The sequence below is a fragment of the Zalophus californianus genome, chromosome 10 (assembly GCF_009762305.2).
Source record: "Zalophus californianus isolate mZalCal1 chromosome 10, mZalCal1.pri.v2, whole genome shotgun sequence".
NCBI lineage: Eukaryota > Metazoa > Chordata > Mammalia > Carnivora > Otariidae > Zalophus > Zalophus californianus.
The window spans coordinates 29,250,785-29,263,635 of NC_045604.1; the positions used below are offsets into that span (position 1 = coordinate 29,250,785).

The 12,851-nt window shown below is 56.3% G+C and overlaps 1 protein-coding gene across 1 annotated transcript in view; it reads left to right on the forward strand.

Moving 5' to 3' along the window:
• Positions 1-12,851, forward strand: part of CACNA1S (calcium voltage-gated channel subunit alpha1 S) — a 68,060-nt gene that overhangs the window by 37,283 nt on the left and 17,926 nt on the right. The window contains exons 17-28 of the mRNA XM_027611501.2: positions 1,469-1,601; positions 2,263-2,392; positions 3,598-3,657; positions 5,258-5,364; positions 5,865-5,952; positions 6,185-6,292; positions 8,705-8,757; positions 9,043-9,189; positions 9,683-9,884; positions 10,360-10,518; positions 11,878-11,988; positions 12,692-12,775. Coding sequence (XP_027467302.1) covers positions 1,469-1,601; positions 2,263-2,392; positions 3,598-3,657; positions 5,258-5,364; positions 5,865-5,952; positions 6,185-6,292; positions 8,705-8,757; positions 9,043-9,189; positions 9,683-9,884; positions 10,360-10,518; positions 11,878-11,988; positions 12,692-12,775 — 1,382 coding nt within the window. The remainder of the gene's footprint in view (positions 1-1,468; positions 1,602-2,262; positions 2,393-3,597; positions 3,658-5,257; positions 5,365-5,864; positions 5,953-6,184; positions 6,293-8,704; positions 8,758-9,042; positions 9,190-9,682; positions 9,885-10,359; positions 10,519-11,877; positions 11,989-12,691; positions 12,776-12,851) is intronic.

Consider the following 12,851-nt stretch of genomic DNA (forward strand, 5'->3'; position numbering starts at 1 on the left):
ATTTTGCAAAGTGAATGTGTGGGGAGCATGGAACTGATAGAGACAGGACTAATGATATTTCTTCAAATGTCTGCTAGAAATGAATATTTGGGTTTTAAAATAATTCATCTCAAGCTGTTCCATCTAAGGACCATGACCTAGCAGATGAGCGTGGCTGGTGTGCCGGGGAAAATGGCTGACCCAGGAAATGGGAGGTTAAGGAAAGGGAAAAGGGTTAGAAAGAAGGGAGAGGGTAGAGGGTCGAGGGGATGTGGGGTGGGCAGTTGGAAGAGAGTTCTCACCAAGGGGGTTGAATATGTTTATCCTGCTTCTTTCCAAAGACCATTTGAAATGGCTTACGCTTAGGACAAAATATATGTACAATGAAATTAACAAAATGGGCATAGACAAGGGAAAAAAGAAAGCAAATATACTAACTCTAAGAATTAACAGTTTCTTCCATTAAGCATAAGATGTGTTTCGGGGTCCTTGGCAGCCAGGGCAAGATGGGAAGTGTCACATTAGGACACTCGTCGTGAGGAAGGAGAAAGGGTGGTGAAGCTGAGAGCCTGTGCGGAGAGCAGAATCGAGTGGAGAGAGCAGAATATAGTGGCTCTTTCTGGGCTTCCCCAAGGGGCTCTGTCAGGGGGCCAGTAGAGGTAGGGATGAGGTGACTGTGGGGTGAGGGCAACAAGAGACTGGGCAAGACCTGCACAATGAGGGGCACCCCGACTTTTGACAGTGCCTTCCAGTTTGATCACTGGATCCTCGCCTCTCTCTTCTCCCCAGCTGGGGAGCTCATGTAGTCAGCTGTCTCATGAGGCCATGAGACCTACCAATAAACCTAGAGGGTCCGTCTCTTCCTCCTCTACCCCTCCCACCCCGGTATCTGCCTCGGTACTGGCAACTGGCTGAAGCTCAAGGAATATTGATTTTTTTTTTTCATGCTGGCAGTTCCTCTCTGAAATGATTATTTTTAGAATCCTAGCCCAGGAGAGGAACTCAGAGTCTATTTATTTCCACAGGCCTCCTGCCCCTAATCAATTTCACAGATTGGGAAGCTGAAGCCCAAGAAGGACAGTGACTTGCCTAGTTGGCTCAGCAAGTTAGGGGCAGAGCCTGGATCACACCTCAGGTCTCATCTGAAGCAGGGTCCCCTCTCTGCTTCCCAGCTGCGAGCATTTGAGATGGTGTGAGTCCAGCCCTGAGACAGAAGATGAAACAGCAAGGCTCCTTGACTTTGCTCCTGGCCCCACTTCAGGAGGGTTCTGGGACTGACAGTTTTCCCTGACAGTTCAAACCTATTCCCTGAGGCGAAAGGGAGATGCCTGGGCTGGACTCTGCTGACATCCTTGTGGCCTCCTTTGACCTGCTACCACCCTCACTTTCTGGTTGCTGGGGATTCATGGTTGCATTCAGAGCACAGAAGCCTGGGGAGCAGTAAAGTATGTAAACATGCCCCTGATTTCTCTCTCTCCCCTCCCCACAGGCGATGATGAAGAAGATGAGCCTGAGATCCCCGTGAGCCCCCGACCACGCCCCCTGGCTGAGCTGCAGCTAAAAGAGAAGGCAGTACCCATTCCAGAAGCCAGCTCCTTCTTCATCTTCAGCCCCACCAACAAGTGGGTGGCCCCTTGGCTGCTGTGCCGGGTGACTGATGGGGTGCTCAAAAAGGGCTGGTTTCTGCTCTGAAAAGACCCCTTTCTCCTCATTCTCTGGGCTTACAATTAAACCGTGAGAAACTGACTCCCTTAACTTAAGATCTTGCGCCCTGTTTAAAATGCTAGTATCTCTGGGAGAAGTAGTGCTTGAAACCTTAGCAGTTACTTACACCTAAGTGGTGTATATTTTGTATATTTTGGTTCCTTTCTGAGGGCAAATTTAGACAGGACAAGGGGATGAGAACCAGGTGAAGCTGTAGTTCTTACTGGCTTCACAGTGTTACACCTTTAAAATATGCATAGACTGTAGTCGCCACAGAGTTTCATCTGTCTGCTTCACGGTTGGAGATCAGCCTGCCCCATTCGTTTGGCTCAAAACCACAGGGTGGCGGAGGAGTATTGGGGGAAGGGGTTTGGTTGGGAGAGGGGACTGAGGCTGCAGGAACCGAATGAGGGGTGGGGGCCCCGCGTGTCCAGCCAGAGGACTGTTCAGATGTAGGCCATCCTTCTCCACTGACCCGGGAGGGAGGCTTCCAGTGTCTCTCTGCCAGACAGAGGCTGGAGAGGCCTGAGGGCCCGAGAGCTCACAGCTCTCCTGACCCCCTTGCCGTCCCCCCAACAGGATCCGTGTCTTGTGTCACCGTATTGTCAATGCTACCTGGTTCACCAACTTCATCCTGCTCTTCATCCTGCTCAGCAGTGCTGCACTGGCCGCTGAGGACCCCATCCGGGCCGAGTCTGTGAGGAATCAGGTGATGGTGGACCCCTGCTTTCTGTCAGCGCAGCACCCCTCCCCACCCCAGGCCTCAGCCACCCGCACACTTCACTCTGGTGCTCAGAGTTCAATGTAGGCTCTACGCGGCTGTAGGCATCAGAGTCTCTTAGAGTTTAAGTCCCAGGAGGGTCAAGACTGCCCAAACCACTCCTGAACAGTGTTGTCACAGCATGCAGCACAGACAGGCTCTTGAGGCCAAGTTTTAATGATGATGGTGATGGTGGTAATGGTGGTTGTCGTGGTGGTAGTGGTGATGGTGATGACAGTGGTGGTAGTGATGGTGGTGGTGGTGGTGATAATGGTAATGGTGGTGGTGATTATGATGGTGATGGTGGTGATGGTGACAGCAATGATGGTGATGGCGATGATGATGGTGACAGCGATGATGGTGGTGGTGATGATGGTGGTTGTGGTGGTGATGGTGATAGTGATGATGACTGTGGTAATGGTGGTGATGGTAATGGCAATGATGGTGGTGGTGGTGATGGTGACGGTGATAGTGATGATGGCTGTGGTAATGGTGGTGATGGTAATGGCAATGATGGTGGTGGTAGTGATGGTGATGGTGGTGATGGTGACAGTGATGATAATGGTGACGGCGATGATGATGGTGACAGCGATGATGATGGTGGTGGTGATGATGGTGGTGGTGGTGGTGATGGTGATAGTGATGATGACTGTGGTAATGGTGGTGATGGTAATGGCAATGATGGTGGTGGTGGTGATGGTGACGGTGATAGTGATGATGGCTGTGGTAATGGTGGTGATGGTAATGGCAATGATGGTGGTGGTAGTGATGGTGATGGTGGTGATGGTGACAGTGATGATAATGGTGACGGCGATGATGATGGTGACAGCGATGATGATGGTGGTGGTGGTGGTGATGGTGATAGTGATGATGACTGGTAATGGTGGTGATGGTAATGACAATGATGGTGGTGGTGGTGATGATGATGGTAATGGCAGTGGCTATGGTGATGATGTAGTGGTGGCGGTGATGATGGTGATGGTGTGATGGTGGTGGTGGTGGTGGTGACGGTGATAGTGATGATGACTGTGGTAATGGTGGTGATGGTAATAGCAATGATGGTGGTGGTGGTGGTGATGGTGTTGAAGATAATAATGATATCATTGTTCGGCCCTTCCTCTCGTTGACTTCTGTCCCCTCTACGCTGTCACCAGATCCTTGGGTATTTTGACATCGCGTTCACCTCTGTCTTCACTGTGGAGATTGTCCTCAAGGTGAGTGAAGTCTGTAGGACAGCCTGGGTGAGCAGTGTCTACAGGCCAGGAAACCAGACCCGATGTGTCTCCAACTTACACATGCTGCACTCACTCAGAGGCTGGGTTGCAGGGAAAAGCAAGAGGAAAGTGGAGAACATCAGGGAAGGACTCACCAGACCCAGGAGAGCAGATGGGGTTGTTGCTCGTAAGCTGGGCAAGCAGGTGAGCAGGTGGCCAGGTGGGGACATGAAGTACAACCAACCTGCAGCTGTGTACCCCTAGGCACCTCTCAGTGAGCACAACCCATCTCTATGAAACCCTGGGCATTTTTCCCCCAGAGGGAAGGCACAGTTAGCCTAAGAATAGACCCAGGGAGCTGTGATTTGTTCCTAGATCTTTGTGACACATGATCTCTCCGGGAGTCCCCAGAGAAGGGACCCCCGCCCTGGGTGGGTTTCGGGCAGCTCTGCCCTATCATGGCCCCCCCCCCTCCTTACCCATAGCACATCACTGCTCTCCCAGTCTCAGGTGGACACACGGAGTTCGCACCATCACCATCACCGCCGTAGAGGGTGCGGGAGGCAGAGGGAGGGCCCATCTGTGACTGAGACCCACTAGCCCCAGTCTTCACCTTCATGACTGAGGAGGGGAGAGGGGGGCTTTGCAGGAAGAAGAACCCAGAGCAGGCTGCAATATGAATTCAGAACAGTTCCTTATATCAGGGCCCTTGAATACTAAAGGAGTTGAGCAGAGGGATGGTGGCTTGCCTGAGGTCCCAGAGGGCTTCCTGGAGGTGGTGGCATTAGAGTTAGACCTTGAGGTTGGACAGGACTTCATTGGAGAGAGATAGCAGGGCCAGTCCGGGAAGACAGAACAACAGCACATGCATTGTGAGAAGGTGTTTGGGATGTGCTCAGAGAGGAAAAAGTGGTCCCTTTGGGCTGGGACATAGCACAGAACACACAGGAGGCCTGGCTTCAGAAGTCAGGAAGGCAAGTTGAAATGAAATCACCAATGCCTGGAAAGGCTTCGCGCTCATCAGACTTCAAGGGTATAATGTGTTGGTGCAAAGGGCCTGGGAGATTATCACAGAGCACAGGAAAGAAGCTGAGAGACCAGCGAAAGGTGGGGCAACGGGGGCAGGAGTGGTCAGGGGCCTGGTGGCGGTCTTCCGGTCCTCGCCAGGTTGTTCAGCCCGACTCAGCAATCCTCAGGGCGGAGGCGGCTTCTGAAGAAGCCTTCTGGGGAGGAGCAATAGGCATTTCATCATGTTGTGCAGGGGAAAATGGGCCGGGGCATCCCCACTCTGTGGCCCCAGGGAACAGGAGACTGGGGCGCCCTATGGCCTCTGAGCAGAGAGATGAGCTCAGAGAGCCAAGTGTGGCATAGCTGCCCGTGAAAAGTCCTGTTTCCAGAACTGGGAGCAGAGAATGGGAGAAACAGCCCTGAGGACGCAGCAAGGAGTGGAGTGAAGGACAGAGACCCCTGGCAGCTATTTGCCTCAGCGAGTGCCTTGTGAGCACACAGGTGGCTCTTGCCTTGAGAAGCCCTTCTTTGTGGGGACAGGCCTGTTCCCAAGCCCCCCCGCCCCCACCCAGGATGCTGCCTCTGCCCCCAGATGACGACCTACGGCGCCTTCCTGCACAAGGGCTCCTTCTGCCGCAACTACTTCAACATCCTGGACCTGCTGGTGGTGGCCGTGTCCCTCATCTCAATGGGACTTGAGTGAGCCAGGGGCAGGGGTCGGCCCGGGGAGGGGGGCTCCCCTCCTTGGAGTGGAGCCCCACCCACTGCATGCTGGTGGGCCCCAAGCTGCAAGGGGAGGGATTCTCAGGGCCGGGGATGGGGGTCCAGGGCCCCCGGGGGTGTCACCAACTGGACTGAAGGGACCACGCTCAGCGAGCAGAGCAGTGTCCTGGAAAGTAGGAGGGGATGCGGCAAGGAGAAGGCAGTCCTCCAGCTACGCCGCGGGGAACACAGCTCCTACCTTGGGGGGGCCCCAGTCTGATGGGAGAAACAGAGCCCTGTAGCCAGCGGGGGAGGAGTCCCTCACCATTAGCAGGAGGCGGCTTTACCCTGGGGCAGAGCACACGGGCAGCCTACCTACGGGAGGGTGGGGAACGGTGGGAGGGCTTCCAGGCGGAGAGGAGGCAGATGGGGGGGTTGTCTAGGCCAGGCCAGAGCTGGCTGCCCTCAGCCCCCACCCCTCGGCTGCCCTCCCCCAGGTCCAGCGCCATCTCTGTGGTGAAAATCCTGAGGGTGCTGAGGGTGCTCAGACCCCTCCGGGCCATCAACAGAGCCAAAGGGCTGAAGGTGAGAGGGCGTGTGCAGGACCCCAGGAGCAGGGAAGAGGGGCTGCAAGGGCCTGACGCTAGAAATCTCAGCCCAGTGTGTGTTCTATCCCCTTTGCCAAACGGGAGTCGGGGGAGGAGGAGGAGGCTGGGCAGCCCTGTGGCCCCCAGGAACGTCTCTCTGCCTCCACCTAGCTGGGAGGCAACAAGGGATAGCAAGCGTGGAATGGTGCCGACCCAGTGTCCTTCCGCAGCACGTGGTGCAGTGCGTGTTTGTGGCCATCCGCACCATCGGGAACATCGTCCTGGTCACCACCCTCCTGCAGTTCATGTTCGCCTGCATCGGCGTCCAGCTCTTCAAGGTGAGCCCCGCCCATGCGGGGAAGCCTGCCTCCCTTCCCCAGCTCTAGGGCCAGCTGTCAGGCCAAGGCCAGAGCTGGTCTGTTCCCTGCCTCTAAGCAAAGGGAGCCCCAAACTGTGCAAACAGATGTCCTTGAGTGCACAGGGTTGTGAGGCTAAGCCATCTGGAGTCTGGATGCAGTTTTCTGGGTGATGCCCCTCCCTGGCCCCCATGGCTCTGCTGGCCACCATGGCCATTGCACCTGCTGTCTTCCTGGCTCTCCGTGGCTTCTCCTGGAGGATGGAGGCCCCTCCCCTACCTGCCGGGCCCTGTGAGCACCCCTGCCACCCCTCCCATCCTGCCAGGCTCGTCTAAACATGCTCCCCACTCCAGCCCCAGCCACTCCACTTTCTTCGGTCAGCTGGGCTTCTGCACCCCATTCTCCTGGCTGCTATGCCTGCGGCATCATTCCTATCTACCGGGAGCCTCTGAGGGCGGGAGGCCATCCTTCTAGTCTGGGAGCTGCCTCACTGTGTTCTCGCCTTCCTGAGACGGCACAGCTCTGCAGTTCCTCTCTAGGAATCAGCCCTGCAAGGGTGTCCCCTCCCACCCAGCTGATTTCTGGATGCCTCCACCTTTCACACAGAAATTGGTATCTGAGTACATTCCCCAACACCCTTGACACTGCCTCTCACGACCCAGTCTTCTCCTGCCCCCGGAGCATGATAATCACAATGATGTCACCTCAGCCAGACTTAAGCAATGGCATCCTCTTACAATCATTCACTCATCCAACAACATTTATGGAGCATTTTCTCTGGGCCAGGGCCTCTGCTAAGGCTGAGAAGGGGTCAGGGGTCATGAAGCAAACCCCATAAGTCTCTCCCTGTGGGCAGGGAGCAGGCTTTGGGGAGAGCAGTCAGGGTGGGGTTCCTAGATGACCTGGAGGGAGATGGGTCCTGTGGGTTACTGTCCTGGAGCGGTGGAGGGGGCATCACCTAGGAACCCGCATCGAGATTGAGATAGCTGAGCCTCAAAACAGTGCTTACTGTGATCTGCGTGGGACCTTCTCCTAGCTCCAGCAGAGGGCTGCCCCCTTCCCTCACTCTCCTGCCCCCTCCACTGCCAGGCCAGGGGCCCTGGGTCCTCCTGAGGGCAGAGTCTGTGTCTGACTCATCCCTGACCTGGGCACCCAGCCTGGGCCCGGCCTGTAGACAGCCCACAGGATACACTCCCTTAAGGAATGAATAAGCAACCCCTTCCTTTGGCTCCTGTGTCCTTCCAAGAAAGAGCAGCTGTCCTACAAACCCCCAAACAACCCCTGTGTTTTAGTCTCTTATCAAAAGACCCCCAGCTACTGCCCATTCCGGTAACGGTCAGACATCAGCTCCAAGTGGCATTTTACCTCCCGTTTTCCCCTGTGCACCCTTGTCGCGTGCATTCCCTATCACATCAAGAGTTTGCTTTCTATATGAAATTGAGTGTTTGGTTTCAAGTCCCCACAAACCTGCCCGGTGGCAGGCGTGTCCTCTCCCTGCTTCTCCTGCAATGTCACCTGCCTCCCCTGTGCTGGCCCCTCTGCTCCGGCGACTGGAAAGGGGGTCGGAAGAGCAGGAACCTGCAGCGGGTAGGACAGCTGTGCCTTCAACCGGTCCCATATCCTTGACGGAAGCACTTCCCTCAGGGGGGCCTTTGAGGGAACCCGACCAGATTCCCTGGATTTCAAACTTCATTTAGCCACATGAAGACCTAGCCATCAACTTGTTTTCTTCAAGCAAACTGGGAACTGTGGGTGCCGAGTCTGTGATGTAGTTAAAAAAAGAAACTGCTCTGCCTGAAATCAGTATAGGGGGGCACAGCGCTGGGGTCTGTTCAGGCCCTCAGGCAGGGGGGTGCTGGGACCCCTGTTCCACTTTGCACCATCATGGCCCAATGGGCTCCATGCCTGTAGCTCTCATTCCCACAGCAGCCCTGCGGCCACCCCACTGGCAGGAGAGGGAAGGTGGGAGGTGGGACAACCCTTCTTTTGGGTTTGTCATGGGGAGACCCCAAGAGGGGGTCCTATAGCAGTGGGGGACGGGGGTCTGCCTGAGGGAGGAGCAGGGCCAAGCTGTATACATATTCCCTTCCCCTCAGGCCCGGCCTGGGGCTCGCAGCCAAGGCTCCTGCTAAGCAACTGGCTTCCCAGCCTTGGCAGCCTCAGGCCTGGTGGGGAAGCCCACAGGGTAGCTGAGGGAAGGATGACGGATGACGGGGAAGGAGAAAGACCATTCTGGGGTCCTGCCCCCTCTGAAAGCAAAAGACAGGCTCCTCCTTCCACACGCCCTGCCTTCCCCTCTCCCTTCCACCAGTCGCCTCCCCGTAGCCCGTGGAATGAGGTTTCCGTGACCATGTGTGTCCCTCCCTCCCTTCCTCCCTCCTTCTTGGGACACAGGGGAAGTTCTTCAGCTGCAGTGACTTATCCAAGATGACGGAGAAGGAGTGCAGGTGGGCTGAGAGCTGCTGGCTGAGGGCACACGGTGGGACGGCCACTGGATGGGGGACCTTGTGTGAGGCGGACCTGGGGAACCTGAGCCCCTAGGCCCAGCAGGGGCGTCCTAAAGTGCCTTTCCTTGGGTAACTGAGGTGACGGAGTGCCCAGCAGTGTCTCCTCTGGTCCCCTGTCTGGGCCTTCATTTCTCCTGCGCGCTCACTGCCCAGGCCCAGAGGACGTGGGCGGGGAGGAGGCAGCCTGGCCTCGCACAGTGGGGTGACTGAGCCTCCCTGCCTCAGGGGCTACTACTACGTGTACAAGCATGGCGACCCCACGCAGATGGAGCTGCGTCCGCGCCAGTGGATACACAGCGATTTCCACTTTGACAACGTGCTTTCGGCCATGATGTCACTCTTCACGGTGTCCACCTTTGAGGGATGGCCTCAGTGAGTGAGGGCTGGGGCCTGGGTCCCACACGGGCACGGTGCGGGCAGTGCCAGGGGGCCGTCTCACCCTTCTGCAGCCCTTGCTGCGCTGGGCCAGGCCTGTGGTAAGCGCTCAACAGACCCACCAGCTCGGAGGTTTTGGAGGACTAGTATGTTGACTGGCCACCCCGAAGACATCCTGACCTGGCGGCGCTGACAAAATGTCCCTCATCCCCCAACAGGTGTAGGCCTCTCTGCCCACATGGGGAGCCCTACCTGAGGGAGGGCTCAGGGACATTGATTAGGGTAGATGGGGCATCCCATTGAAAAGCGGGCCCTTTCCAGGACCTGTTCCAGCATTTTCTGGCGTGGTCCTAATTTCTCTCCTGTCGCTTGATGGTTCAGAAAGCTCCCTTGGCTCCCCATGGCCAGTGGGGTAAAACCCAACCTTCCTGGCCTGACACTCTGTCTCATCACCCCAGTCCAGCCCAGACTTTTCTCTGCCCATCCCAAGGCTACTTTACCAGGCCATAGACTCATACAAGGAGGACATGGGTCCCGTCTACAATAACCGGGTGGAGATGGCCATCTTCTTCATCATCTACATCATCCTCATTGCCTTCTTCATGATGAACATCTTTGTGGGCTTCGTCATCGTCACCTTCCAGGAGCAGGGGGAGACTGAGTACAAGAACTGTGAGCTGGATAAGAACCAGGTACCTGGGCTGAGGTGGAGAGTGGAGCTCCAGCCGGCCTTCTGCCAGCCTGAGCCCTAGGCTCTGGACCGTGAACGTCCTGGGGCCAAGGATGACCCCCAGAACTTCCATTTCATGCCCAGACCCAGCCTCCACACACTCTACCCCATCTCCGACCCATCCCCAACACGAAGCAACACAAGTTGGTGGTGTGGGAGTCCACTCATGGAACCCTCATCGTGCCCTGAGGAGGCCCTTCAGAGCCCTGGCTGGGGCTAGGGCCATGTTTGAAATAGGCTGCGGGAACACAGGGGAGCCCACAGGCCCATTGGGACTCTTCCCTTAAACAGGCCAGCAGAGCCCATCGGCCACGAGCTCCTGGCCACAGCTGCTCCTGGCTGACCAGAATGCAGGGTGCCCTCCAGCCCATGCATGTGAGTGTGAGAGCGAGGGAGGGATCCTCTGTGCTGACCCGCCCTCTGGTGTTGTGTCTCAGCGACAGTGTGTGCAGTATGCCCTGAAGGCCCGCCCGCTGAGGTGCTATATCCCCAAAAACCCATACCAGTACCAGGTGTGGTATGTCGTCACCTCCTCCTACTTCGAATACCTGATGTTTGCCCTCATCATGCTCAACACCATCTGCCTAGGCATGCAGGTAAGGGCCCCCCTGGCAGACAAGAGTCTGATGGACCGGCACTGGGGCAGGGAGGTGGGTAGGACAGGGTTCCTCTCTCCTGCCCACCCCCCCAAGATACTTTTCCTGGCACTTGCTAGGTGCCGGGCACTGTGCGGTGAGGTGCCATGGGGGGACAGAGAAGCACCCCGGGCCCAGGCCTTGTTGCCAGGCACCCACCGGTTTATTAAGAAGGAATTCACACATACAAATAGCTACACAGTTCTGTAAACAGGAGATGGCTAAGCAGAAGGACAAAGCAGCGTAGGAAGTAGAGAGTGCCTTCTTGGTTTATGTTCTGCTGTTGCAAATGTGGACGATGGAGTTGGTTGGCATTTTGGCTCCGGTCTCAAGAAAAATGGATTTAATATTCACAGAACAGGTGTCTCTTAGGAGTTGAGCATAGACAATATCATAATCAGCAGCATCGTTAGCAAACCTTAATTAAGCATCAGATCCCGTCAGGCCTGTATAAATAGAATTGTGCAGCTAGGCTCTCTGAGACACACCCAGCCGCGGGACTCTGCATTGCCCCGTGATGAGGACATGGAAAAGGAATCACGGAGCCAGCAGGCCCAGGTCCTCCAGAGGCTCGTGAGCAGTGGCTCAAGTTTGGGTCTGAACTGGGCACAGACTTAGGCAGTCCTGCCAAGACACGGTAGGGTGGGGGCAGCCACCAGATCCTTCTCAACTATCTGGGAAGGTTTTGTGGGAAAAGTGGGATTTCGTCAACTTTCCAAAAAGAGCAAGAGATTCCTGGCAAATATTATAAGGAAATATATTGAAGGAGGACCACAGTGGTGGGGCACAGGGGCTGAGGTTCTTGCTTCGACTGCCTCGCTGTCATGGGGCAGGGGGTGGGGGGCAGTGTGCAGATAGTCAGCCTGGTGAGCTCAGCGGTCCACCAGTATTCCAGCAGTGGCTGATAATACCAGCTCTAGAACCAGCGATCTTCTCTCCTGGTTCTGTGCTCGGATGACTAGATGGAACCTGTCCCAGAGCCCTGCTTGGGGCGGGGGGCCTCTCCTCCTGGCCGTCCCGTAACAGATCTGGAAGGGAGCTCTGGCCTTGTAGCCCGCGTGTGGACCAGCCTGCTCAGCAGGACTCTTGCCTCCTCCTTGCACCATCTCTTCGGGGGAGAGGGGGATCCATCAGACTTGGTGGAGTTCAGGAGGTGGCTAAAGCAGGCACCTAGTATTCTGAGATTTTAAAAGAAATTGGGCAGGAAGGCCGAGGAAGAGGATCGCGGGTGGCCTGGGAAGAGCATGGAGCTCTGGGAGGGCAGCCTGCAGAGCGGGGAAGCCAGGCCCCTGCAGCCCCCTCTCCTGTGCCTCTCCACAGCACTACAACCAGTCAGAGGAGATGAACCACATCTCGGACATCCTCAATGTGGCCTTCACCATCATCTTCACCCTGGAGATGGTCCTCAAGCTCATGGCGTTCAAGGCCAGGGTGAGCCCTGGGATACAGGACAAGATGAGCAGGTGGAGCCTGGTGGGATGGGGGCCTTCTCATGGAGCACCCCCACCCCGGTCTTGTTCTACTGAAGGGCTCCTTCGTCCAGCACTTCTGCTCCCACTCTGCTTACTCCTTGGCCCATTTCCACCTCCAGACACAGGGCATGCAAGATATTCAGGCTGCCAGAACTGGCGATGATAATAGGTGTTGGCTACCTCTTTCCTGCGCCCTCTGTTGAGCTTGTCTTATGTGCCCTGCCTCCCCTTCAGCTTCTGAAGAAGAGGCCCAGGGCTGGGGGAGTATTTCGCTGTGTCTTTGGTTCCCCAGTCCACTCCCACTGCACCCAGCCCACCTGGCCACCCCCTGGCAGGTCCACACCATCGAGCCCCAGACAGGGCTTTGAGCTGGGGAGGATGAAAAAGAAGACCCCGAATCCTGAGTTCTCAACCATTCTCTCCCTCCCCTCTGACCACATCATGCACTGGAGGGAGAGAAATACAGAACCCAAGGGAGAGGAGGTAGGGGGGTGTGGGGGCAGGAGGGAGCCCTGGTAGAAAGTAGAGCCACATGCACCCCACCTTGGCCCGGCTTGGCTATTCTGCATTACCTCGGCTGGGGGCCACCACCACCTGCTGGCCATCCAAACTCCTTCCCCCTAAAGCTCACCCCCTGATTCTCCCATCGCTGTCCTTCCCAGGGCTATTTTGGAGACCCCTGGAATGTGTTTGACTTCTTGATTGTCATCGGCAGCATCATCGACGTCATCCTCAGTGAAATCGACGTGAGTATCAGGCAAACAGAGCCATCACTGGGGTGGGGTGCAGGCCCTTGTTCGGTCCCCAGAAATGCGTGGGGTA